This window comes from Venturia canescens, chromosome 4, assembly GCF_019457755.1.
Source record: "Venturia canescens isolate UGA chromosome 4, ASM1945775v1, whole genome shotgun sequence".
In the NCBI taxonomy this organism is placed as follows: domain Eukaryota; kingdom Metazoa; phylum Arthropoda; class Insecta; order Hymenoptera; family Ichneumonidae; genus Venturia; species Venturia canescens.
This window is the reverse complement of record NC_057424.1, coordinates 15,207,756-15,234,281: the sequence shown is the minus strand read 5'-3', so window position 1 is coordinate 15,234,281 and position 26,526 is coordinate 15,207,756. Positions and strand designations below refer to the sequence as shown.

General features: G+C 42.5%; 1 protein-coding gene and 1 non-coding gene across 4 annotated transcripts in view; one reads left to right on the top strand and one right to left on the bottom strand.

Moving 5' to 3' along the window:
* Sesn (Sestrin) overlaps positions 1–26,526 on the bottom strand; it is a 167,062-nt gene that overhangs the window by 100,507 nt on the left and 40,029 nt on the right. For all 3 annotated transcript variants that reach the window (XM_043417160.1, XM_043417162.1, XM_043417161.1), the window contains exons 3-4: positions 24,556–25,993; positions 22,580–22,645 (exon numbers count right to left, since the gene is read on the bottom strand). In XM_043417160.1, the coding sequence (XP_043273095.1) occupies positions 22,580–22,645; positions 24,556–25,993 (1,504 nt within the window). The remainder of the gene's footprint in view (positions 1–22,579; positions 22,646–24,555; positions 25,994–26,526) is intronic.
* TRNAK-CUU (transfer RNA lysine (anticodon CUU)) lies at positions 22,715–22,787 on the top strand. The gene has a single exon. It is a non-coding gene; the product is annotated as a tRNA-Lys (tRNA).

Below are 26,526 nucleotides of genomic sequence, written 5' to 3'. Positions count from 1 at the left end.
TCAATTTCTCATTTGTAAATATTTTTATTTTATTTCGATTCGGCGCATCGAGCAGTCGATTCAACTGGATTTTGACGAGGCTGAAACTTGTTTGATCTTCGATGCGGCTCGTTTCAGAAAAACACCGAAATTGGCTCACGGTCGTCGGGGCGCTGATGGATTTCGCGGGGGCTCGAGAATTGACGTTTAACCGAAGGCTATACTTGGATCAACAATCCCCTGCACTGTTCTCGATTCGTGACAACAGGTGGATCGAATCAAATATTTTTCGATGGAAATCCCAAGTTTTCTTGCTCAGTTTATAGTTTTTTTACTCTCGATTTAAAGAGAGTGAACAAAGTTCATTAGAGCGAATGAAAAAATGAGTTTCCTCGGTACCCCCTTTATCTCGGCTCTCTCTCTCCATGCCCTCGTAAAACATTATTGGATATTGGCTGCGAGCGATGAGTCACGGAAATAAAAAATCGTAAAATCGTCGGGAAATTCGCTTCGACTGGTGTAACAACGCTCGAATGAATAATAAAAATTCGAAATTTCCGATCGCCGTTACCCTCAAAAACCAATGAAATCCTGACGAAAGCGTCGGCTCGTCAATAAATCCACCGATTCTGTGATATTCGTTGTATCAAATATAGTATTTCACGATTAAATTAGAACGAGCGAATATGCGATCGTCGAATTTTCGGAATGTGAATTTCGAGTCCATCGCCGAATGAGATTCTGGAATCGATTCGTACTTTTGCTCCCCATTCCCCGTGCTCACGGTATTAATTGAACGGTTTTTCAGACTGGTACTGAATACCTGGACCCATACACGACTGGATGGCGTTATTTGAAGTTTTAACGTATCATTGAGTACGCAGGCGTTCCAAGCATTATTAACAGGTTAAATAATTTATTAACAGTGTACATTTCCCTAGAAATTCAGATACGAGGTCGTCGATCGTTGTTGCTAAAGAGGGCAGGTTTATGGCTTAGTTTCCGCAAGGGATAAAGTGATTATCGTGGCTGCTCCGATAACACGATATTCGATCGCATGGTCACGATTCTTGGTATTTTTTTTTTTTTTTTTTTTTTTTTATCGGTGAGCGTTTTTTCCTGCGCCCATATCGCTATGACACTGCTATAATCTCTACGACCTTGGGCGCGTAAACTACTTCGTAACGAGACGAAATTTTGGTAGCTCATATTCAGGCTTCCGCACAGAGACGAAAGGGGACCGAGTGCTGAACACTCCCATCCACTTCAGCTCGATAACACGATAGGAGATTGAGAGAGATTTGATAAAAAGAGTGTTTCAGCCGAGGTGAATTTCGTACGTTCATTAAATTACCGATAAGTTTTTTATTACGAAGATTGTGACAAGCTCGCCAGTGAGAATAATCAAAGATATTTGACGTTTGATCTGAGAAGGGGGTCACTCGAATTTGGCCTGTGAGAGACAGAATCGCAGGAAGAGTGGAAGAGTGAGCGAGCAAAAGCGAGGAATAAAACTCGAGTTACTTAACCCAAACAATCTCGGATCACTTCGTCACGTAGAATTGTACTCGCATGTATACAAAGAAAAAAAAAACATAATCGAAATGATAAAGAGCGACGAATCGTTTCCTTGGCAAAGAAAGAGCCGAGTGCGAATGGTCCAAAGATCGATTGGACAGTCGAGCGAAAACCATAGGAACAAAGGAGATAAAGAAACAACGATGTCAACAGTCTCGCGGTGGCTGACGTTCTCGAGTAATCTTTGAGAATTCGATGGATTCGATCGCGGTTTCATTGGTCTAACGAAACTTTTTGCCATTTCAAAAAAAATTGAATGCACCGTGGTGCATTCAAACGAAATTTCATTCGATGAACAGATTCTTTCACTCGGCTCAGAGACAACATTTTTTACCGAACCATTGCACGTGGATAACTTTTGGATAAAATCTTTTCAAGCACTTCAGATCGAATGCAAATCTAATGAATTTGAATGGATGAGTCGATCAATTAGTACGAAGCTTGCCAATCCATATCAGACCCAATGATGCCCAAGAAATATGTACACACACACACACACACACACACACACACACACACACACACACACACACACACACACACACACACACACACACACACACACACACACACACACACACACACACACACACACACACACACACACACACACACACACACACACACACACACACACACACACACACACACACACACACACACACACACACACACACACACACACACACACACACACACACACACACACACACACACACACACACACACACACACACACACACACACACACACACACACACACACACACACACACACGTTCAATTATAACCATCGAATTTCCACTTGCCCTGGAGACACGAACAATTCATTGGAACGATCATGCGCATTAGCATTTATGTGGACACGAGAAACGATGAAATGCAGAAACTGCACGATAAAAAACAAAAGAGTTTCACATGTCGTAAGCAGCAGTGCCAACGTTACGCAGGTGTACGGTGTCATGTAACATTATATATTCGATATCTCTATGGGCCATTTCGCATCAATTTGCATTATGAAACCCTGTTAACGTTCAACTCGCCCCATTCTTCATGTTTTTCTGCAAGAAAAGTCGAAATTTCTCGTAGTATATTTTAGGGGAACGATTTTTCTTTATTTTTCGAATCGGCTGAAGATTTTCTTTCCACGGTCCTTGGAGGATGAGGCTACGATGACTTGGGTACAATTACTACTGTAGAAATGAGGCAATCGGATTGAAATATATTGAATTGTGGGAAAGGAAAAAGAACTATTCCCTTAACGGGACATTATCGGTTTACTGTCTCAAAGTTTTGAGAGTCTGAACGAATTTATAAAGACGGAAAAGAATTTATGAAAATTGTGACAGTCCCTGCGGCATCTTGGGGGACTTGGCGAAATGTTTTTTAACGTTTTCAAATAAACGAGTGGACTTTTTGTTTTTGATTTTGTGCCAAATAGAACAATTTTTCAATTCCTTTTTTCAGGAGATTGAAATATTCTTGTTTTTCCATAAATTGTTTTTTACTAAACAAAATGAAGAGTTTCATTACCATGAGATTCCCATAACGAGAAATATTCTCGAAATAGAAGGTTTGCCTATTTCGTATTTACAAGCAGGTCAAAGTTATCATATTTTCCACTACAAGCGGTACGTTTATAGTTTATAACAAAGAGTTCCAATTAGCAGTTATTGAAATATGCGGACTGAATTCATGGGCGCTCAAACAACGCTCGCGCCTACGAAAATGAATGAATCCACGGGCTCTGAACTTCACAATTCCGCGAAATCACCTCCTCTATGGGAATAAAGAACGAATTAACAAGCGAACTCTGCCTCTCTTCTAAAAAACACAATTTTTTCCTCCGAACATTAAAATAAAATGGAGGAATGTACGTTTTCTTTCGAACAATCGATCATTTTTTCTTCTCCTTCGTGACCCCGCTCGCCTTCCGTGCAGAAAAATCCAACGAATGAAAAAGACTCAGGAGCCGGTGATGCTGAATTAACCTGAAACGCCCCGTACGTACGTCGTACGTACAAGGAACCCGGTAAATTACACGGAATGAATAACGAACCAATTATACATCGTTGGCGCTGTCGTGTGCACGTGTCCCCAACGTCCCATGTATACATATATCCCCACAATACATATTCATGTTCACATACACGAATACGCATTGTTCGTACAAGCATTATTTTGAAATAACGGGTGTCCCGTCACAGATGAAGCAAATTCAGATGATCGTTCGGAGTTCGAATTTCGAGTAGAAATTTTGGATGCTTCGCGGAGTGAACGACGCTGAGGTTTGCAGCGTTGTAGTCCAACGACATGAGGTAAAAAAACTGTCCAATAATTCCAGTGATTCTCCAATCAGGTTCCCTGCCGAATTCGTAGTTTTTCAACCTGCACCGGAGCCTCGTGAAATAAGAGGTCGGTGAATTACGATGTTTTTTTCGTTCATTTCGTTCGACTCGAACGCTCCAAACTTCAGCGTCTATCGCTGAATGAGATGTTCACCGAAAAGCTGTTAATTATTGATTTCGATCGATGATCGTGCTCGCGTGTTCGAGAGCCCTCGCACCCGCTGCGCTCCAGAGGACGCGGAGCGTTGTTAACTTGTGCAGGGACGAGCTCCGCTGAAAAATGGAGTTCGAATCTCCGGCTGCTGGACATTCGACCCGAAACTTCACTCCGCATTATTGGCCCTCTGTTGTAGGACACCGTGTACGTAAGCATATTTACAAGAATAGTGTACGCCCAGAGATCGGCGAGAACCCAAGAACACAATTTACATTCTCGCGTAAAGCAAGAGGGCACCAGGATCAAGCTGCGGAGTTGGTTGTCGGTGTGTGGTACTTCAATTAAACGCTTAATGAGGAACCCTCGACAGAGTAAGAGGCGAATTCAGCATTCCAACCACCCTCCGCCTCTCCCCGAATCCTCCCGCCCCCGTTGCCCCTCTTTTTCTCTTTGTCGTCATTGTGAAATTGCTCGAGCAAGAGCAGCTACAGCGAATATTGTATGACCCCTTGTTCTCTGACGCGATGCATAACATTTTATGAAAATCAATTACAGTAATGAAAGTCGAGCTCGAGTTTTGACCAAAACAATGTCACAAACACTTCCTTCTTCTTCTCGTTTTTTTTTTTTTTTTTTTTTTTTTTTTTTTTTTTTTTTTTTTTTTTTTTTTTTATATAATTTCTTCGTTCGGAAATTCAGTGTACGTTACTCGATTACGAAGTTTCTACGAGAGGATCGTATGTAAATGAAACTGCAAATAGAATGAGTACTTTGGAATTTAAATTCGTTCGGGAGAATCGATTTGAATGAATATTTGTCATTGACCGTAATATAATTGGGGTTTTAAAAAGTTTTTTTTCAAGTTAAACAAATGATTAAACGAAGAAGCAAGGGTCATTCGCAGGATTCGTACAAGCCCCCGAAAAGTGAGTTTTGCATGTACATTGCTTTCAGCGTTCAATAATTGCTATTAGAAATGGAGTATTCCGGGGGGAGAAATAATAATTAGGAAACTTGAAGAACGACTAACCCATTTAAAATGAGAAATATCTCAAGTTCGTACCGAAGACGCCGAAACCTGTCACTCCTGGCACGACGCGGAGAGACACGAATGCAATTTTCCTTTTCGCCGGGATTACGTTAATTGCCGGTAGCAGCGCGATGTACTTCCGTTGCGACTGAAAGATGAGGCGCTTTACGGATGAGAAAATCGCTGAGAGAAGTGCCGAAAGAGAAGAAAGAGAAAGAGGGAGGATGCTTAACGCTTGCAGTTTTGCAGGCAAGAGCACCGCGACATCGTTACTTTAGCGGTTGACATTTTAATTGCGCCCTATCCGAATACGCGGCAACCTCTCTGTGAAGAGTCGTCATTCGATCGAGGTCAACGAACTAGACTGATGAGTGAATATCGAATTAATACAACGAAAGCTCTACGAAACCCACAGAAATCTCGATCTCGGATCGATACTGCACGGAGAAAACGAGGCCGAAAATTCCAGAGGAAAATACTAGGAATTTAGCATCTCGGGGAGAGTATAAACGTACTGGATTACAGCCTTAAGATGATGGATCAGTCGGTAATCACAACCGCGTGAGTGCGAGAGAGATAGCTGCAAATTTTGAAAAGGAAATTTTTCCACATCGTTCGTCTGATCGAAAAAATTTTATTATTTTTTAAAATTTTATTAATTTTTATTATTTTAATCGGACTAACGATGTTAAAGAGTTTCAATTTCAAAAATTCGAGGTGTGATTACCGACTGATCCATCATCTTAATTCGAAGAGCAGGAATAAGAATTGTTCTATTCACCATAGTAAAAAGACCGATACCCATAATGTTTATTCAAAAGACTCAAGAGTCTTTTTCTCTGTAAGAATAGTAAAAAATGTTTTCAGTCACTTCAAATGTTTATATTGTTAAGCATGCTCGGGCCACCCTGAAAAAAAAAAAAACTATATTTATGCTAAAATGTCACACGTATTCGGTGTACATTCGTGGATTTATCACGTAATTTACTATCTGACAGTGAAAATTTGTGATTTACAATAAATTTCCACTTATCAGTAAGTGCTAGTCTGACGCGACGAATGACACTCGAAAATAAAACGAAATATAGTTCTCACGTGCCTCAATTTTAGCCATCCACATAAAGCTGTTTAGAATTGAAGGGACGAAAAATTGGAGAGTTCAAAAAATACAATGCTGTTTGTAATTGGTGGCTAAATACTTTGAAAATTCTTGAAAAATAATACATTCCTCGCTGTACGGAACGAATCCGTTTTCTCCGCGTGTGGGCACAGCTAAGTAACCGAATCTTGGTCATACTGATCAAGCGGATTTGAAATCAAACGCGATCGAAGAAGTTGCAACGCGACTGCACCGAGTGAACGCGATTTTGCGAAAAGTTTTTCAGAAAAATAAAAAAATCTCATTTTCTCCTTAAAAAGTAGAGCGCCATCATATTTTTCAAACTCTGTGAGAGCACAACAATTCGAGGATACGAAAGTACCGAAGCCAATGCCTTGGTAAGGAGCTTACAGGGAAGCGAGGAGAATCCGGCAATGCGTAGGTTTCAAAGGCTCGTATAATGAATCAGCGTAGCTTCGCCACGCGCTCAATTAGCGAGAGTAACGAATTAATGCTTTTCCGCGTTCTAGAGCTTTTTCAGTTCCCCTTAATCCTACTTGCATGATCATATTCCAGGGAGCACAATTCCCGCGTAAATCAATGGAATTAACGTGCATTATCAATCGTGGATTCGAGTCCGTTAAAATTAATGTCAACCGTTATTTATTCGTTTTTTGTCCCTCAAAGACTCACAAATATCTTGCTCCAAAATACCTCGAGATCTCCCAAGTGTTTTTTACGCCCGAGCCTTTTTCGAGTCTATTATACCGTGGCTTTTTACACTACCCGAAGAAAAAAAAAAAAAACAGTCGCGCAGGGCCTGCAGGCCACGGTAGAAAAATTTTCTCCGGCCAGTGGAGTGTCGCAATTTTTTTAATTCGCTCCCACAGCCCGGCACCGACGGAAGATGCTTCTGGGCTCTCTATATACAGCATTGTCACTCTCACGAAACGTGATACTCCTTTTTCGAGCCCCTTTCCTCTCGCCCGTCATCACCTCGGGGCAATTTCACTGTACGACGGACCATTATTTGCGTAGGACGACTTGGGAATATCCCCAAGCGATTATATACATATATATACGTCATATTATACAGCCAAGGCTTACACCACGCTTCTGCTGGATTTACATGAGAAATTTAATTTTTCTTTCCTCTTTGTTTTCGGCCGTCACAGATCTATCACTCGCTTCCCCATTCTTGCGTCATTTTTATTCATTTTTCTCTCGCGATGAGCATCCCTTGATAACAAGCTCATTCCTATTCGAGCTTCGGATGAATTTTTTTTTCCATTTTTTTTTCTTTCTTCTGCGGACAAAAACTTTCATCGCAGTCTTCATTTTCCCTCCTTCCACTAGAAATTTCTGATCTTTCGTTTCTTTTATAATTCAAACTTCAAACTTAATCCTAATTACTTCGACGCAGTCTGGAAATTCCTGGACGGAACTTCAGAGAAGTATCAGGTCGAAAAATATTCCATGTTGAATAATCGTCAAAGGGCAAGCATTCGAAGTTGGACGATGGCTTAGAAGAAAACGAATCGACATCGCAGATAGGGGCCCTTATCGTCCAAGTTGGGAAAGAAACTCCCCCAACTTTGTTGCTGACACGTCATCTCTCCTCGGCAAAATAAAATAGTCGATCCGCCAACATGATTTATGAGCTTTCGAAAGCTCTTGTCCACGTAACGAATGATTTGTGAAATGAATCGTGTTTACTCATCGTAAAAATGAAATCGTCGAGATGTAAGACTATTGGAAAATGATTGTGGTGAGATGGAGTTTTGCAAGCACTGTTCGACTCCTTGGACCTCACGCTCATCCGAGCACCTCCAAACAGAACAGCTTGGAATTGGAATTTCATGATTCAAAGTCACGTTTTCGAAGTTAAATAACAGTGCGGACACAAAAGTAGATGATTTTGGGCTAAAATTTTGTGCCCAATCACGCAGTGATATCGTGAATCGCGAGAATTCGTTCGAAAAAAAAAAAATGATTTTGAATGTTCCTCTGTAATTTTACTTCAGAGGTGCCAATTTGCAGCAATCTGCGTCAAAATATTTTCAGTTTCCATTGAAATAATGCGAATGCAAGCCCAGACAGTCTACCATAGAAATAAACGATACGATCTGCCCTTAATGAGGCTTTTGAGCCGAGGAGTTTATGTCGCTGATACTTGGATTACCGAACAATGAGAGCGGCAGCGCATGTCTTACCGTTTATGTTTGACTAGCCAGCATGTAGTGCGACAAGTCCCTGAACCATATGAAGCCTATTGAGACTCAACGAAACGAGTAATCTTTAGTGTGTTGGTGCGTATATCCTCGTGTGATTCTTTGTGCCAATTAGACCAGTTTAAACGTCTTGGTAGGAGGCACGGGTCAACGAGCTTTCAGATCTCCGAGTTTCTCGATCTATCAATGAATTAAACAGCCTTGGAAAATTGACGTCCGATTATTCAATTGTCTGGATCAAATGCAATTGTATCTGGAGCATTGAATAATTAATCAATAATATTTCGGTTCGTCGGGAAACAAGTATTTTAAATATTCACGATTAACTCTTGTTCTGTCAAAAATCGTTTCACTGATTTCGAGCTCAACGATTCATAATTCAACACAGTTCCTCCATTATCAAAATCAAGCTTCCAACGAGCCGAAAACGACTCGGGAAATGTTGGATTCCATTCGACAATCAGAAGCTCCCATCCTCCATGGAACGTCCTGGAATATTCTGTCCTGATCACTACACGCAAGACAGTGTCGAATTGGCCCGCAGACACCGCATACTGGTGCAAATTTGCACCCAGGAAAATTTCAAGTGTCCAGGACTGCAAAATTACTTTCACCAATTCCACCCATTTTCTATAATAAACTTGATTTTTCGATTTTTTTAATTACTGTTATCGATTACCGAGGAATCCTGACCCCCAACAAGTCTCGTCGTAAGGCGAATTCCATACGTTCAAATAAAAAGTTTTGAAAAGTCCAAGTGCGAGTTTGCACTAGTGACCTCGAAGGGAGCGTGGTGTCTACGGTTTTGGCGATGAAGAAAAACGAATCAGGAAAAAAGCGATTGCGAGACCTTTGAATCCCATTCCTCCCACCAACTTATGCGTGAGTGAAAATACTCAAAGTTGTAAGTATATCGAGGAAAATAGAACTGAGAAAATCCAAAGAGAATCACAATATTGTGTGACAAATTGGCAAGGGTATGGCTGAGGCACTTAACAGCCACTTGTGGCTATTTGACCTCGGTTCTTAGCTCAAATTAGCCTCTCCCTCCACCCGACAAGCTCCAGGCGTTGGACCACGCTTGCAACTGGCAAACTTGAGTTATATCGAACAACACAAGATGCCATAGTCCGCCTGCAGGCACCGCACGAGTTGGGGCTCGTATCAACGAGTTTCCTCCGAGAATTTTGGTCGCTGATCTTACCCAGAGCTTCCTACCAAATTCCTGCCACGCTCTCCTCCCCCAGCCCGCCCGAGAAAGGACCCGAGTACAGAGTTATCACGAACTCGCTAAGTTCGACGTGTGATCGAGAGAATGGCAAACATTCTGCGAGGGGAAGGACGCATGTGTGCACGGAGTGTGCACGTAACAACTAAGATCGTTCCAGTGTCATAACGTTCTTGGCACATGAATTATATAAAACGTGCAAAATTTTATATTTACGGGAATCGAGCTCTAAACAAAAGCGTTTCTCCGGCATGGTATTTCGGCGAACGTATCGCGTCTCGCTTCGACATGACGTTTCGCTTCAACCGTAAAATCGATACAGTAATCTCATTTTATCCGTGCACCCTGCTCGGTGATGAGTTGGAAACATTGAAAATTCCGTCACGTCTCATCCGCTTGACTGTCAGCCTGTCTATTATCGCGATTCTCTCTCCTTCCCTCCGCTCTCTCCCTGCTCACCTGACCATCGTTTTTTCTTCTATATTCTCTCCTCCTCTATTTTCCTCGATGATGAATATTCGTGCATAAAATCAAAACGGGAATGGAATGAAATGGAGCGATTTATTTATCTCCGTTTTGCGATGCACTCGTGTGAACAGACTTTTTATTCGCTGCAATTTTTCATTTGTTTCGTGTGAAGAAATAATGTTTATTTGGCCTCAAAGTACAACTGGAACAACGACTTGTTTATTTTTTTTTTGTCATGACCGTACGTATTTATGATGCCCAAGCAGTTCATTGATGTCGATTAGCATCAGAGCTTAGCGTACGATGAAATACGATCGAGGAGAATAATCCGCCGTAAATAGAGAATCCGTAAAAGGGAAAAACGTTGCTTTCAATCCCGGATAATTCATCAGTACACGTGGAAGGACGAGTTCACCGATGCTTTCATAAATAATCAATGTTTGAGTTGTGGAAAAAAAATCGAATAGCCTTGGGCTCGCGGGACGCGGAGGTCGGATCAAAGGAAAAATGTTATTTAGTACGCGGAAGAAAATGAATTAAAGAGATACTGGGATTATGGGATCTCGGTGAATCATTTTTCCTGCTTCCGTTTAATAGAGAACGCACACCAGAGCGTGTGTTTATGGATCGTAGGCTGTGTTGAAAATGTTCAATGTAATTAATCGCTATTTTCTATCGTGTGCACCGAGATACTGTGGGCGATTTGGTATTACGAGTTTTCTTACGGTTCGTTGACCATCGTCGCCGAGCGGAGTTCTGTCTCGGCTAGCCCGGCTTCAAGTGACGAATGGCCGAACTTCCAAACGTTACGCGAGTGACCATAAATTTTGACTTTTCTCCTTTCTCTCTTCCTCTCATTCTCCGAGCCCCTTTTCTTGCTCTCGTAATCCCATTCTTTTCGCAACTCCCAGTATCGATTCCTATTATAAAAAGAGAGCAAACATCAGCTTTTCGAAAACATGCTGTCGCGTGACCAAAACAATTACGGATTGTAAGAAACTGCGGAACGCCCCTGGTGATTGTACTTTGGCTTTAAGGGCTTTGCCCTAATTAGAATTTTCAAAAAATCCATTTTTTTATTGCATTTTTCAAAAGTGTACACAACATTTAAAAGTATGCTACTAAAATTTTATTAAGATCTGAGCAGCCCAGTGCATGTGCTTTCGAGCGACCTTTACTTGGCTGTCTGAGCGCGCTGGTACGCACCGCCCAGTGCAGTACCGCGTACCTGCTTTTGCTTAAACGCGTTTTTCGAAAAATTACGTTTTTCGACTGCTCGTCTCCGAAGCTATTCAAGCGATCCTTACCAAAATTTTACCACGTGTTCTTTGTGACTATAGCAGCGCGTATCGTACGAATTTTTAAATTTTGAATGGAACTATTTTTTTTTGCAAAAAACGACGAAAAAAAAGTGTCTTTTCATAATTTTTGGAGAAATGACCGCCATTGAATGTAAAGCCAATTTTTATTTTTCTCCGATCATCCGTTCCAGAGATTTTATCAACAGCGCGCGACCATCTTTTTTTTTTGGACTTATGTCTTCTCCCCCATTTTTCTGTACGAAAACTGGGTGAAATAAAAACAAAAAAAATGTTCGTATTTTTTGAGAGTGTGTTTTTTAAGCCTGACACGTTTTATATTCATATTTATAATTCATACCGATCAAAAAAATTCGTGAAAACAGTCTTTGTTTGCCCGTCCGATTAGGACAGAAAGCCCTTAAAGATTCTCTCGATGATTGAAAAGCAAAAAGGGGTCGATTTTCGGAAAAAAAAAGGTAGAGACAAAACTTGAAATTTTTCGTTCAACTACGAGTAGCTGTTCGAAATAATGAGCGTCGATAAGCAATATGCCGAAAAGATGCAACATTCGTATGAGCCTCGAGCGTATAATATCTCGAAGCGAGTTCGGGGCTCCCAAGAACTTGGAGTATAAAGAGAGATTTTAACTATTTATGTATCGCATAAACATATGTTAAGATGCGCTGGAAGAGGAGAGTGGGGGATAAAAAACGGGGTCCGCACAAAGCATTACGTATTCCGCGAGCTTTCGAAAGCTTGCACAACTCTTATATATTAACCTCTCGCGTCGTCGAACTCGAGTGCTCCACCCTCAGAGTGCAAGCTCCGCATTCCCTCACCGAGGAAAAACATCTCGCGGCGAAAAACACTTTGATGAATGTTCGCTAAGCGCCCAATATGCAGATACGTATATAATGCCAAAAGTCTGAAGAAAATAAATGATGATTTTCGTCGCACAAAAATAAAATCTCGATCTTTCTACGTTGTGCAAATTTCACGATTCCATATTTTATGGATTTTTCAAAATCGTTAACTGTACGAAGTCAAGGAACTTCTTTCGAATGGTATTATTTTTTAATAAGTCGAGACGTATATCAGCGTGAGCCGCCAAGAATACTTTTTTATCGATTCATCAAATGAAAACCGATAATCGGTCGTTAGCGTTATTCAGATGAAAATGCATCTGCGATAAGCTTCTTGAAATCAGTCGAGAGTCCAATTCTTCGACATTTCTGACCGTTGACCGACGGAGCTGAGAGGTTTTGAAAACAGCTTTATTCGCGTGATTTGCTTTTCTTTTGCTTCGGACTCGGAGCCACTGTTCGTTGCCACGGTGAAAAAATTAATGAAATTAATGAATGAAAAAAAGGAAAAACAGAACGAAAACACGGCAGAATTGACGAGCAACAAAGAGAATCCGCGTCTTTTGATGCTTAAAAAACACGACGAAAAAGCTTGCTTATTCTGGATTGAAAAAGTAGCATTTCCCTCGATGCTTTTAGTGAATTTATTAAACGTCACGAAACTATTGAAAGAGCGTTTTCGTCAGAAAAATTATTCATGTTTCCCAGTTGTTTCGCCAGGGCAAAACGATTGTGAGAATAAGTTGAAAAGCCTCAGGCAGTCCCTCTCATCTGGAAAAACCTTTGAAGGCTACGCTTCTTCAAAAAAGCATTACATCTTTCGTTCACTTACACAACGATCTACCTAAACGTATTCGGTATGACAAGTCAATTCACAGGGTGTCTCGGCACTTACAGTCGCAATCTTTCCGGTCCCCCGGGACCTCGAGATTCGCTCGGTGGAGAGCGCAGACTTGAACCATCCAAACAGCAAGCTCTGATCGCTGCCACGTCGAATGAGCTCTTGATTGATTATTCAATTGAAAATTCAGCTAATCAGAGCTGCTCGCTCATCTCACGTTTCACAGCGGAGCGTTACGACGAGATAATAATTTATGCATCGGTCGTTTCACTCAAAGACGAGGCAAAATTTTGCCCCGAGTTAACTCCTCGAATTCTCTCAATTTTTCAATAATCCCTTGAAGCAAAAACGTAGCAAAAGTCTCACCGGAAACGCCGACGACATTTTTTCCTACACAAAAGACCTTAACCCCCGTAATATTAAGGGCTAATTCCCTTCAAGATTCCATCAGCTCCCCAACCCTATTTCCAGGATTCCTTCCTCTGCATCCCCGGCGCCTCAACATACCTGAGAGCTGCTCGGTCAAATGACGCTGAACTTTGCAACGTTGGAGTCCAACGAAGTAATCTAAAAAAACTCTCCAATAATTTCAATAATTCTTCAATTTCGCTCCCTGCAGAATTTGCAATTCGGAGTTTTTCAACCTACGCCGACGCTTCCTGGAATAAAAAATTGGCGAATTGCAAATGCTTTTTCCTTCATTTCGTTGGACTCGAACGCGTTGCAAACTTCAGCGTCGTCTCGGTCTTTAGCGCTGGGACACCCGGTACAGAACTGATATTCTTGTGCTGCGTACATTGCCCATGTAATCTCACTCCTCTCCTCGTCCATTCCACGAGAGGAACAATTGTTCATGTCAAAATAATACACGAAATTGAAAAGCAACCTGCCGGGCTACATTCTCCATTCATCCCTTTCAATAAAGGTATGCATTCATCCACGTATATTCCAGGTACATTCGTCCCTTCAGCTCGCCCTCCGGTGTTCTTATTTTTCTCGGAATTTCTGAAATACTCGAGTTATTCTCCGCTCGTGTATTCATCCGAGAAAATTAATTAATTAAGGGCTTTCAACGGGGGCTGGGTGTCTATATACCGAGGGCAAGTGTACCGGAAACCGTGATAAAATGGACCTCGCCTGATAATTTCATACGAACGAGAATCCCAGCACATTTGTGTGCGACCGCCTGTTTGAATTGTGCGTAATAACGCAGAGAGTTGATAAACAAACTTAAAAAGTTCTCCAAAAATATGTGAGCACGAAAAATCTCTTATTATTTGTCTCGACTGCGTCCTCGGTGATGGCGTTATTCGAATTTTCATTTCCCACCGGTTGATCCTTGTCTCAGACGAATTCTGCTGCTCTTCGTACTCGCGATACTTCGTCGACGTGTATTTATACGGGTAAATACAAAAACCTTGGAAAGAGGTTTGATGAAAGCGTCAGAGGGAGAACGTTGACGAAGCAATGGAATGATCGAAGCTCCGAAAATAGTGGGAGAAAATAAACTTGCTCTAAAGTGAAAAACGAAAATGTTTTCTATTCCAAAACCTTTGGAGCTTCGTCAGAAGCATTTAGTACGAAACAATCGTTGGTATCGCAGAAATGAAGAAATTTTAAAAAACACCAAACACGTCGAATTGAATTCTCGCAATTCAAAGTCCGGATATCAAACGGTGGCACGATATTTTCAGGTTTCTCGGTCTCGCCAATGAAATGAAGCCAAAGAACGGTGATGAGCGTCAATTTCGTTGATTTTTCAAAACTCGTACGGAAATAAAATTCAATATAAATTTTCATTGATGCATGCCATTGATCCAGCGTTGTTTGTAACGCAAGAAAAAAGGCAGAAACGCCACAGGGCTCGACAACCGCTTCCCAATTGGATGCCGTATTGATCTCGTGTTTTCATCAACCGGTGATTATATTTATAGCGAGCAAATACTGGAATTCATCTCGTCGAGATTCGTTCGAGGATACCTGATAGTATGTGAGTAAATATTCGGAGGAAGGAGCAGCAGGTAAAACAAAAAGCAGTTGGTTGGTGAAAAAGGTCAATCGAAAATGGCGAGGTTTCGCACAGCCCTCGACTCGGTCGGAAGGTGGTAAAAATAAAAGCGAAATAGTATTTATGGACGGCATAAAAGGGTCGAAAAACGCATAGAAGCGAATGTGCATAAACGAGGCCGAGTTGTGGAACGTGCGGTAGGTTCCTCACGCGGTGCTGCCGTTGCGTATGTCTGCTGAAATGGGGAATGTTGGTGAAATACGCGAAAAGCCCATTTTCCAAAATGCATAGAAGGCCCCTCCGCTCTATCTTTACGATAGCGAGAGAAAAAAGCGTAAACGGAATGCAAATAATCCACGGTTGGCTTGTATACGCTGTGCGTATAATATCGAATAGCGCAAGCAATTTTCGAGGGAACGAAGTAAATTTGAAAATAAAAACAATGGAGGGAGGAGGCAGGCAAATAAAGAGGAAACAAGGAAGAAAAAATGATACGTGGAAACAACAGCTCCAAGCGGTTGTTATATTCGGGGCATCGATCGTTTTACCCGGTCATAGAAAATACGGAAAAACTTCGATTCCGTGGGCAGTGAAAAAGGGGGGAAATTGTAAAAACCAATTTCACCGTGACGTGTACGAATTCGTCGAATCTTTGATGAAATATTCTTCGACAAGGCGAATTCGCGTTATTCTCGCTGCGACTCTGCTCGTCGTGCAGCCCACACGTTTTAATTGACTAAAATTCCTTGCCGCTGCGATCTCCACGATCTCGCATTATCGACGACCCACCCTCAAACGTAATTCACCAATGTGTTGCTTTCCAAACGGTTTCGCCGCACGCTCCTGAGCGACGAAATCCATCACCCGGTTCAACCGTAATACGAACTGTTATCGATACACACGTTCAACTCAATCTCCACTATTCCAATAGATGCGCATTCGTCATCATAGCGCAAAATGTGAAATATGCGAAGTGGCTACGCGCTCGGTTTATTGAACGACGAATCAACTAGCTTCGCGTCACCGCATTCCCAAAGTCTCATATACGATCGACGCGCTCAACCGCGTTTGTTTTATCGTCGTCTCTCGCTGCCCAGTGTGCACGTGTATGGATCAATTTACGAGCGATTGTACGCAGTGATAATCGCGGAGTCACTGTCGTACGACCGTTCCCAGGTCCAATCATCTTCGAATAAACAGCCAATCATTAAAGTGAGAAAGCGTGAGCGAAAACCGCAATTTTCTTGGGCCCTCGTGCGGGGTAGTGGCTTCGGAGGGAGCTGCTGTGGGCGACCCTCTCGAAGGGACTCGCAGAAATATCAGGAACATTGAAAAAGTGGGCAAGAGTGTAGCGGCTCCTAAAAACCCGAAACGATAAACAGGAACGAGGGGGATGAATTTGAAGTGTCGAGAATGTCGAGATATGAAATTTGAAGATTCTTTTACGCTGTCGCAATCGTCACGGGATCGAGGAACAGATCCGCAGAAGCTTCGCGAGGAAAAACCTTCGCGCACGTCGCTTGCAGGACGACAAAAAGAATTTTTATCAAAAAATGTCCACTCCCCGAAGAATCCGGCGGACGTCGATGCTTGGATGGGTGAAAAAACATTAGCGAGAAAATGTCGCGCATGCCGATCCTCCGAAGGTCGTAAAAACGCTTCCGGCGTGTAGAGGAAACGTTTTTTATAACGTTTTCCAGTTTTTAATAAAGAACGCTCATATCTTTCGATATTTATCTTATTTTCCATATTTTTTCTTCCATTTTTTCAACTGCATTCCCAGCGTGACGTATGAACACACTGTTTTTCCTGTTGATCACGCGAAATATAAGCCAACCTATCTTTTCATGCGGCTTGACAATATTGCAAGAACAATGGCGGTCGGGCAGGCGGGCCGATGTTTTTGCAGACGCCATTTCTCATTGCACAGCATAAACTCGCTACAGTTATGTGAATACATACATGCGAGCACAGCCTCGAAGTAACGTTTATATAACTATAGGTGAATGCACGATGTGTACGTAACACGTACGGAACTTAGGGAACGAACGAGATGCTGGAAAACCGGAGAACGAAAGAGATTTTTTTCAGTCCACTGGGATTCGTGCCAGCATATGACGGGGAGATAGAACATGACAACGCGATTCGATTGTTCAAACCCACATTGACGTTAATCCATCTCCATTGAAAACTTGAAAAACAGAAAAAGAGGAGAAAAAAAATTTGTTTATTTTTCCCTCGTTTTGTTAGTAGCGCCGCCTGACTTTTGCCGTTTTAATCTTTCGTACGAATCGCGATGACTCGACGTGCGTCATTCGCGCTTGTGGAAAATTCAAGCCTTTCCAAACATAATTATTGACGAAATTCCAACCCTTCGAGCCCGGTTTATTTTTTCAATAGATTTTTCGAAGCCAATCGATCGAGTGGGATTCGATAATTCACGCAATTCCGTTCGATCCGGAAGCGGACGTCTCACCACTAATTTTTTCTCCTCTTCGGACATTATTCCATGGAGAATGTTCTCGACGCGTTTCGTAACCCACTGCGATTGCCTTTTCGATGATCGACAAACTTGAGGACGCTTTTTTATCGAGACCGATGCAGTTTTACGATAAATTTGCCTTCAAAGCACTCAAAAGTAATGAAATTATTATCACTTACCTTCATTCAGTCGTTTCGATGACGTCATCGTCGTCGCGAGCACTACGAAACATTGTTGTTTACGGGGGGGGGGGGGGGGGGAAGCGATAAAAACACTTTCCTGATACACCGAATGAGATCGACAAGCTATTAGCTAACGTCGATGACACACGAACAGGTTTTCGTTCCGTTCAAAGATCGAAGTTTTCAACCGAGAAATAAAGAAACAGCGGGTCCAAGAATATTCGTTTGCTGCCCGATCTTGACGCATCGACACAAATGTCTCGTTATTTCAAGATTTTATCAATTTTATTTCACTCGAGCTCGAAAAATATGGAAAAATCGACAAAAAATTGAAAACAACTTTGCTTGGGTCAAGAAAAAATGACGATTATATAGATGATTCTTGTCCAACGCCACCGTTTCGCAAGGTTCTGACAATTCGACATTTATGGTTTTACTCAAAGTCTGTGAAACTTTGAAAAAATATCAATTTTTTCAACCGAAACACAATTCATCGCGGTATAATCGCGAGCTTTTGATGACTTCCCGGAACACGGCATACTGGAATTTTCATTGAAAAGCTCTTGCAACTGCAAACCGGGTTGTAGCGCGTTTGAGAGCATCGCATTTTCTACAAACTGTGTACAGTCGACTCTCCCAACTTCCATGGTCTTCATCCCTTGAGTCAACTCGCGAAATATTTACTCGCTGCGGTGACTTTCTTAAGGAGGTTCTCGGCTGCCTTTGAAGGGCAAGCGGTGGCTCCGAGAAAACCTCCGCGCTGAAGTATAAAAGGGGCGACTACGAACCATGAAGAATCGAATTCTTCGATTATAAAAGTGCGTACAAGTGCTTGATAAAAAACAACTCTAACGATGCCATCGTTGACGACCAATGAAAATATAAATTTCAACTATTCTCGTCATAATCGCCAACTTTATTGTTACAACACGAGCATTACGGCGGGGTAGAAGTTTGTACACCGGAGGCCATCAAGTCCCGTCGAGTTGGCGGCTGGGAGAGTCGACTGTGCGATGAATTCATACGCGTGTACACAAATCTCGTAAAATATTGACACAGTGTGCATCCACGATGAAATCGACGTTATTTTTCGCCAACATATTGCCGGAGCGTAAAAGCTTATAAAATACGAGGAAAAACCGAAATTCTTCACGGCACTTGAAAAAAACGGCGAGGGAGAGGGGGGGGGGGGGTGAAAAAACGTTAAAAAGCGTTGCTTTCGATTTATATCTTTTTCTCACGGCCTGTGTATCTATGAGATGAATGAGAAAAATATGTTTGCGTATGTTGCTTGCGAAAAAGCCCCGAAAGAATCGAAAAGAAACTTGGCGTCGGATTCATGCACGAAACAGCGATAAATTGCTTCGAAACTCCATCGCCGTCCCGTTCCTGCCTCCGTTATGCGCGGTACGACCCAATCGTGTCGATTTCTTTCTGCTTCATTCCACAGGGCGTCCTGGAAGCCATACGTGAAGAACGGGGGACGATTGGGCAGCGAAAGATTGAGGCGGAACGTCGAACATTGAAATCGTAGGCACTTCTGACGGTGCGTTACGTCACCGGAAAGAGCAGGTTCTATCCACGCGGCTGCAGAGCGAGCCCGACTAATGAAATCTTCGAGACAACGATCTCGAGAATTTGGAGATTCGCGAACCTCGCGAGCACAAGATTTGCGAGCCTCCGTATATACACGGAGCGAGCACAGACTTGGTTTCCTCTCCTCTTTCGCTGCCTAACCCTTTACTCGCGGTTCGGCCCTTCAACGAAAATTCGTCTTGACTCGAGCTCACCGCACTCTGAGAGATTACTTTATAATCCTTCTGGGCTGGTTGCACGAGAAAGAGGAAAAGCGGGAGAGGGGAGAAAGAAGCATTAAAGAGGAGAAAGAGAAGACCCGGTGGAATGAAAATACCGGTAGGAGAGCGACACAGATATACGGCGAGAGGGAGAGAAAAAAGGAAAACGTGGAGTCAAGTTTTCTCAAAGCGTTTCAAGGGGGTGAGACACACGGAGAATCGAGTCCCAAAGACTCCTCGCATCTCCTTATTTTCCACCTTCCTTTTTATATACCCATCGAGACCAGAGCGCAGCGACAGAGACTTGAAAAGTTGAACGAAATTATACGAATGAAAGTTTTAATCACACGGGGGATCACTCATCCCCTCCGGAATATATGTGTAAGCTCTGATAAGTCCTGCCTCGAGTCTATGAACGTGCGTGTGTGTGTGTGTGTGTGTGTGTGCGTGTGTGTATGGATGTCACGTATTATGGGTGATTATACCGAATTTACTAGTCTCTCAGGGACAAACGGTGAGCGCAACAGTAGCGAAGAATTATTCTTATTCTGGCAACCGAACTTCCTCGAGCATATAATTGAGGGCGAGCCACTGAGACTTTTTTAAAATACCTCAGGGCTCGCATATCTGTGCACCGCGTTTATAATTACGTGGGAAAAATGTTGGGGACTTGGAGAGAAAAGGGGAAAAATTGTTGTGCATTATCTCGAGGATTTTCGGCGACGATCGTGGAAAGAATCGACACGACTACGCTTCCGAAGCGATGCGCACGAGGTTGAAATTAACGGAGAAACGAATCGATGCTGCTCGCGTGAAAAAAAAAACTCCGGAAGCAACATTTCGTCCTTTCGAATCTTTCGATTATTTTGAGGTTTTTTTTAAATTCTCCCAGTGGAAACGTCCAGCACACTCGCAGGCACTCTTCGAAACGAGAAAAATAATCGCGGGGAACGAATGTGAAAAAGTGTAAATTAGCAGGGTTCTTCTCGCGGAAATTCAAAGTACGCACAAAGACACAAGCGTTTTTAGACGTCTTGGAAGATTTTTTATTCACAGTAAAACACTCATTTTTTCGCATGAATGACCCCCCCAACGAGGGACGATTCTATCAGCTTGGCTTTCGTTGCATCAGTGCTATTAGCACCGAAAGCGAGCCTTGAATACGTGAATAGGCTACCGAGGGGGTTGAAATGAGAGGCGCTTGTATACTCGAGATCAGGGAACTCTCGTTGACGACCGGGAGCCCTCGCGCGGGACAAACGACGTCTTAAACACGTACCGTGGATGCTCCAAGTATACAGATCTATACAAGTATGTACGATTATATATACGAGGATAAAGTCTAGGATATGTTGAAGAGGAGGAGGAGGAGGACGACGACGCGAAAAGCATTCAGAAACGCAACTCGAGCGTGATGTAATCCCTCAGAGTTCTCAATCTCGTTTTTTTCTCTCTCTTTTTCTAGCTTCGCTATATACACCAATATTTTTTATTTCCATTTCGCATCTTTTTCCCTACATTTGCCGCTCGTGCGTGCAATCATTTGGCGCTGGATTTATACGTGGATAAGAAAGTGTAAAGCTCCTTTTGGCAAGACGTTTTATCGCGAGCTACGAAAAAGTAGGGATGATGAGACTCTTGACGAAAGGCCAAATATTCGGAGGTACGAGTCGGAACGTTTTTGCTAAAATGCCCGGGGAACGAGCCGACCTTAAACTTCTGCCGCGTTTTCCGTTTAGATCTTTGCAACGATTTTTCAATAATTTTCCCTGGAAAAATTCATTCGAAACTTCTGACTTTCCAAAAGAACGACGTTTGCTTTTGACAGACTGCGAAAATAATGTTTTTTCAGAAATTTCGGATCGGATGGGCGCGAGGATAGAAGAGAGCGCTGCTTTCGAAGCCACGACAGAAACGGAAAGTCGGTATTCGCTCTACCGAAGATACGGTATCGGTAGAGGCGAAAAATCAAAGACCGACGGTGAAAAAAGCATTTTTTAGAGGTGAAAATGAAACGGCGGAAGATGGAGCTACTCGTTGCCTCGCTCGAGTCTCGATGAAAGTTCGTCGCGCACGATAAAGAAGAAAACTGTCGGGGCTGTCGATAAAACGGAAAGTCTTCGTACGACCGGAGCAACTTTTTCGATAGCAAGACCTTAATTGCTTTTTATTAGGATAGATTGAGGCTTATGAGGGGACAAATGATCGGGGCCTCGGTGCGAAATAGTTACGAACGGTGGAGGAAGAACTTCGTTGTTCAATCGACGATAATTCCCCGGCTCGTCCCACGTCAATCGGGCCTTTTTCGCAACGATAAATTCTCTATTCTTTTCTCATTTCTTTTCATTCTCTTCATTGCAATTGTTTTCATCGTTTATTAATGAGTGCACAGATCCAAGGATTTTCATTCCTGCATAAACCGTCGATTGACCTCGAGATTTTCCCCCCAGAGACTGGGTCACCTCCCGCTTTCCCACCGGACATCAAATAGCTTTCACCCATGGAATCATATTTTTTCTTCTTTTACGAAACCTCACAATAGTGAATAATTCGAGAAAAAAATCTAAATTCGTATTTTTTATTGGAATCAGAATCATCCGTAATGAAATTTGTGTTATTTATTTTGAGGGCATTTCCGAGATCGATTTGCAAATTCGAAGCCCGAAATTGTTGAGAAACTGGAAGAAATCCCGAATGTTTCTCAACTTTTGCAAACGAATTTTCGAATTGTTTGCATCCGGTTTGGAAATTTTCGACAAATTTTCGACTCCTAGCAAAATGCAGAACGAAAAATCGTCGTTACATTGAGAAACCTAACGACTTTCTCGACGAGAATTACTCGTGACCATTTTATTTTGGCACAACATTCGGAGTATTTCGACCCGCCCACTTGGCAACATCGCATTTCTCGTGGACACACACTGACTTGTAGGAAAGCATAATAACAATGATAGCGAAGAGGAAAAAACATTCTTCAAGGAGGACTCACCTCCGATGTGGGCACGAAAGCACTTGGTCCTTCGAATGCAGGCTCTGGCACTGGTAAACCACGATCCTGAAATCATTCGAATCTCTTATTCTGAGACACTCAATAAATACCGCTTCGTCCTACTGACCGTCACAGGCCTGGCTAGCTCAGTCGGTAGAGCATGAGACTCTTAATCTCAGGGTCGTGGGTTCGAGCCCCACGTCGGGCGTTTATTTTTTCTCACTTTTTTTTTAAACAATATTCGAATTGCGGTACCAACATGTTTTTTAATTAAAAAGTCTTTTCTCGAGAAGGTTTTCGCATTGAATTTGGAAGTGAATGGATCGAAAACCAGCTTTATATTGCGACAGTTTTCCCGTTGGAATTTTATTAACGTTTTTGAAGCTTATCTCGAAAAATTCACCGGTTTTGGAGAAAAAATTGATAAAGTTCAAATCACTGTAGAATGAAGCAAAACTGTGCATGGGTAGAAAAAATAGTTTGGCGAGCAGCACGCCCGTTCGGTTTTCACACACCCGGAGTACAAGAACCGAACGTATTCTCGATCCGTGTTGGCGTCTCGTAAGCAACGGTACCGGAATCAGACAAGAAACACGTTTTTTCAGAAAATGCTGACTCGCCGAACTTCTATGATGAATTTTTATCAAGTTTTGCTTTCTCCTATCGGCCTTTGAATAAAAAGTGATAATTGACTTGCTTCTCGTATCGTTGCTACATAATGAGTGCAAAAAAAAACGAAAACATCTATAAAAATACTATTTTTCATCAAACTCTGCAAAGTGTCCAGATAACCAACGTAAATCTTGCTCATTTGTGGGATCCGGGTCTGTCGTAAAATAAGAGACGGTACAATTTAATCGAACGCGCGAATAATAATTGCGAAAGAACTCGAGCTGGTTTCCCGATGACTTTTCTTTTCCTTTAGAGTCGAGCGTTACACTTTTCCGAGAGTTAACCGGGCCGGGACAGCAGAAAAAGCAACTCCGATCGTGTCGTTGACACTCGTCGTCGAAAATGTAAATAAAATGAAAAGTAAATAAAATAAAACGAAAAGTCGCCAATAAAAATTATTGTCTCGATTTTTTCAATGACTAACATCTCGATAAGACTTTGGTGCCCAATGAACTCTACGAAAGCACGTAAATCATAGAACCAATGAGTTTTTCGTTTGCGCTTCTGAAGCCGAGAACAGTAAAACAGGAATGATAATTCTAAACGGCAATTCAAAGTACATGGAAAAAGAAATGGTCTCGGTATGTGTAGAGAAGTAAATCTATGTGCGTATTACAATATACATGACGGCATAAATAATTCATTGTGCGGAACGAAAAAGAGAAGTCACGATGCGAAACCCCCATCGCTATTTATCGCCTTTCTTTCATCATTTATCTAGCCATCAGTGCGAGCATACATAAACAAATTTGCATATTAAATTATTCACGCGTTGTATATGTAGATAAATATGTGTGTATATACTCATGGGATATCGTATTCGAATTCACGAATGCCGGAGTTTCGGTGGTGCGACACGTTGAAAATCAACGGAGCATTCGAACGAACATCCGCGAAGTAAACACCTTTTTAAACTCCCTTTTTCAAATCATTTTTTTCGTTCTAATAACTCTTTATCTCAGTCCACGATGCACAGAATGAGAATCGTCTTAAAATGTGAACTTTTCAAATGTTCTCAATGATCATATTCAAGTCACCATACCAAGAAATGATGGTTTAAGAATCGACTGCGAATTCCAGTTTTTAACTGCTAATGTCGCGTCTCAGAATTTTTTTTTTTTTTTTTTCTTCTTCTTTTTGGCAACTGAAAAAGCGACTCCACGCGGAACGGTTTGATTTTGTTTCAGAAGAAAAATTTGTAGGATTGCGTTTGAAGATGCATGCTCGAGGATCGGCTGAAAATGAGGGACGGAGGACTCGCTATCTTTTGACTGAACTCGATGGACAATTGCTGAGAAGCTCACCTTGACCATGAGTAGGATTTCGGAGCATTTGATGCGAACGTTCTCAAAAGGGCAGTTGACACTGAGACGGAGGATAACCGGTAGGTGAAGAGTGACGAGACTCAAATATTTGTTGGGCTGTGCCTGGCGTGGTCCATCGAGAGCGTTGCCGAGGTTGAGCATCCTGCCGACGTCACCGGGTGTAACTTCGGGTCCTTCGAGGGTGCGACCGCTTTTGGAGGAAACGTCTTCGTCCTGGGACAGCGGTCGTTTTATTTGTCCAGCGCTGAATTTTCTTTCGGGTCCGTTGCGCAAATAATGCTCTTCGTGAGATTCGGCTCTTTGGCCGGTCGGCTGATCGGCGCTTTTGGTAATGGAGCGACGATCGTCGGAGGGTCGTGAAGGGAGACCGAACGAGTTTTCCAATCGAACGTTCTCGTAGTTGGAATCTTCGGGGTTCTCGAGATTCATATTTTCCGAGTGTTCTTCATCGTCGTCCTCGCCGTATTCGCCAACTTCTTCCTCATTCGCATTGCTGCAAGTGGCGTTCATATTTTCTTGATCGAAGCCTTCCAAAGTGTTGAAAACAACGCCATCGCGATTGCGATTCGAGCGAGGAGAGTAATCGTCGTCGAACAAAGTGTCGTCGCTGCACTCGTAAAATTTTCGGCCCGCGGCCGAGCGAATGTTGAGGTTTCGTCGATCGTGACGTTCCCCCTCGCGCTCGTATCTCGTCCCGTAATAATCGGTACGCGACCAGTAATTAACGCTTTTTGAGAGGCTTTCGTACGGAGCGAAGTTGCCACTGTGACTTTCATCGAATTTCGGACTCTTGCCATAAATTCTTGTGTCCGAGTCCAGGTAATCGTCGTCCAATTGGATCTGTCTCGTGGCTTTGCCTATTTTGCCAGAAGACTTGAGGCCCCGCTGCTGCTTCGTCTCGTCGTTACAAGCCTCGTCGTACATGTCTCTCGGGTTGCTACCAACGTAGCCGATGAACTTTCGCTCGCTCTCGTTGCTCGAACTGAAACGGGTCTCGAGCACATTGTTTTCCCGGTACCTTCGGCCTCCCTTCTCATCCGTAACATTGAATCCCTTGCCCTCGTCCGATGAATTTGATCTTCCTAATTTTTCCAGAACGCCTTCGCTCATCGCCATCCCCGTGTGTCTCGTCCATCTGTCCTTGGATCCTCCGTTACTTTGGCTTTCGGTGCCGAATTTACCGTCGACACAATCGTACGAGCCTCCACCAAATTTATCACCGGTATCGAGACTATTATCGCGAACAAAACGCCTCGAATTCTCCGTAACGCTTTGTGGAAAGAAACTCTCGATTCTGAATGCGTCCTGCAACGAATGGTGCGTTCGGATATAATTCTGTTGCATATTTTCGTTACGGCGATGTTCGGAGATCTTCGGCACCGGTTTTTGTGGCGACCTCTCAATACTCATGTCGTATCTGCACAACATTTTTACAGAAAAAAAAACAAATTAGGAGAAGTTTAACGAATCCATTGAAACGATTTTTGGAAATTGGCCAATCAAATCTGACGACGCTGAAGTTTGCAGCGTTGGCGTTCAACGGAATGAACGAAAAATAGATTTGTCATTCACCAATTTTTTATTTCACGAATAATTGCTGTACGTTGGAAAGCTACGAATTGAAATTTCGTCAGAGAACAAAATTGGAGATTTACTGGAATTATTCGAGAGTTTTTTTACACCAATTAAAAGTGTCCGAGTGAAGTTGAGTAAAAGTGTATCATTGCTAAAGTAAAAGCTGAATTAATTTTTTTCGTTTTTCAATTCATAATTTACAGTCAAATTCAAATTTCGAGTTATGAGAAATTTTCAGGTAAAGTCCCCCAAAGACACGAATTATTGAGAGCCCCCTGTGTGACTCGGCTCCCCCTTTGGATGTTGGAGCACATTTATTGAAGTTTATTATTCTCACAGTCAAAGAGAAGAAGTTCCAAAACGTGATGGAGCCGA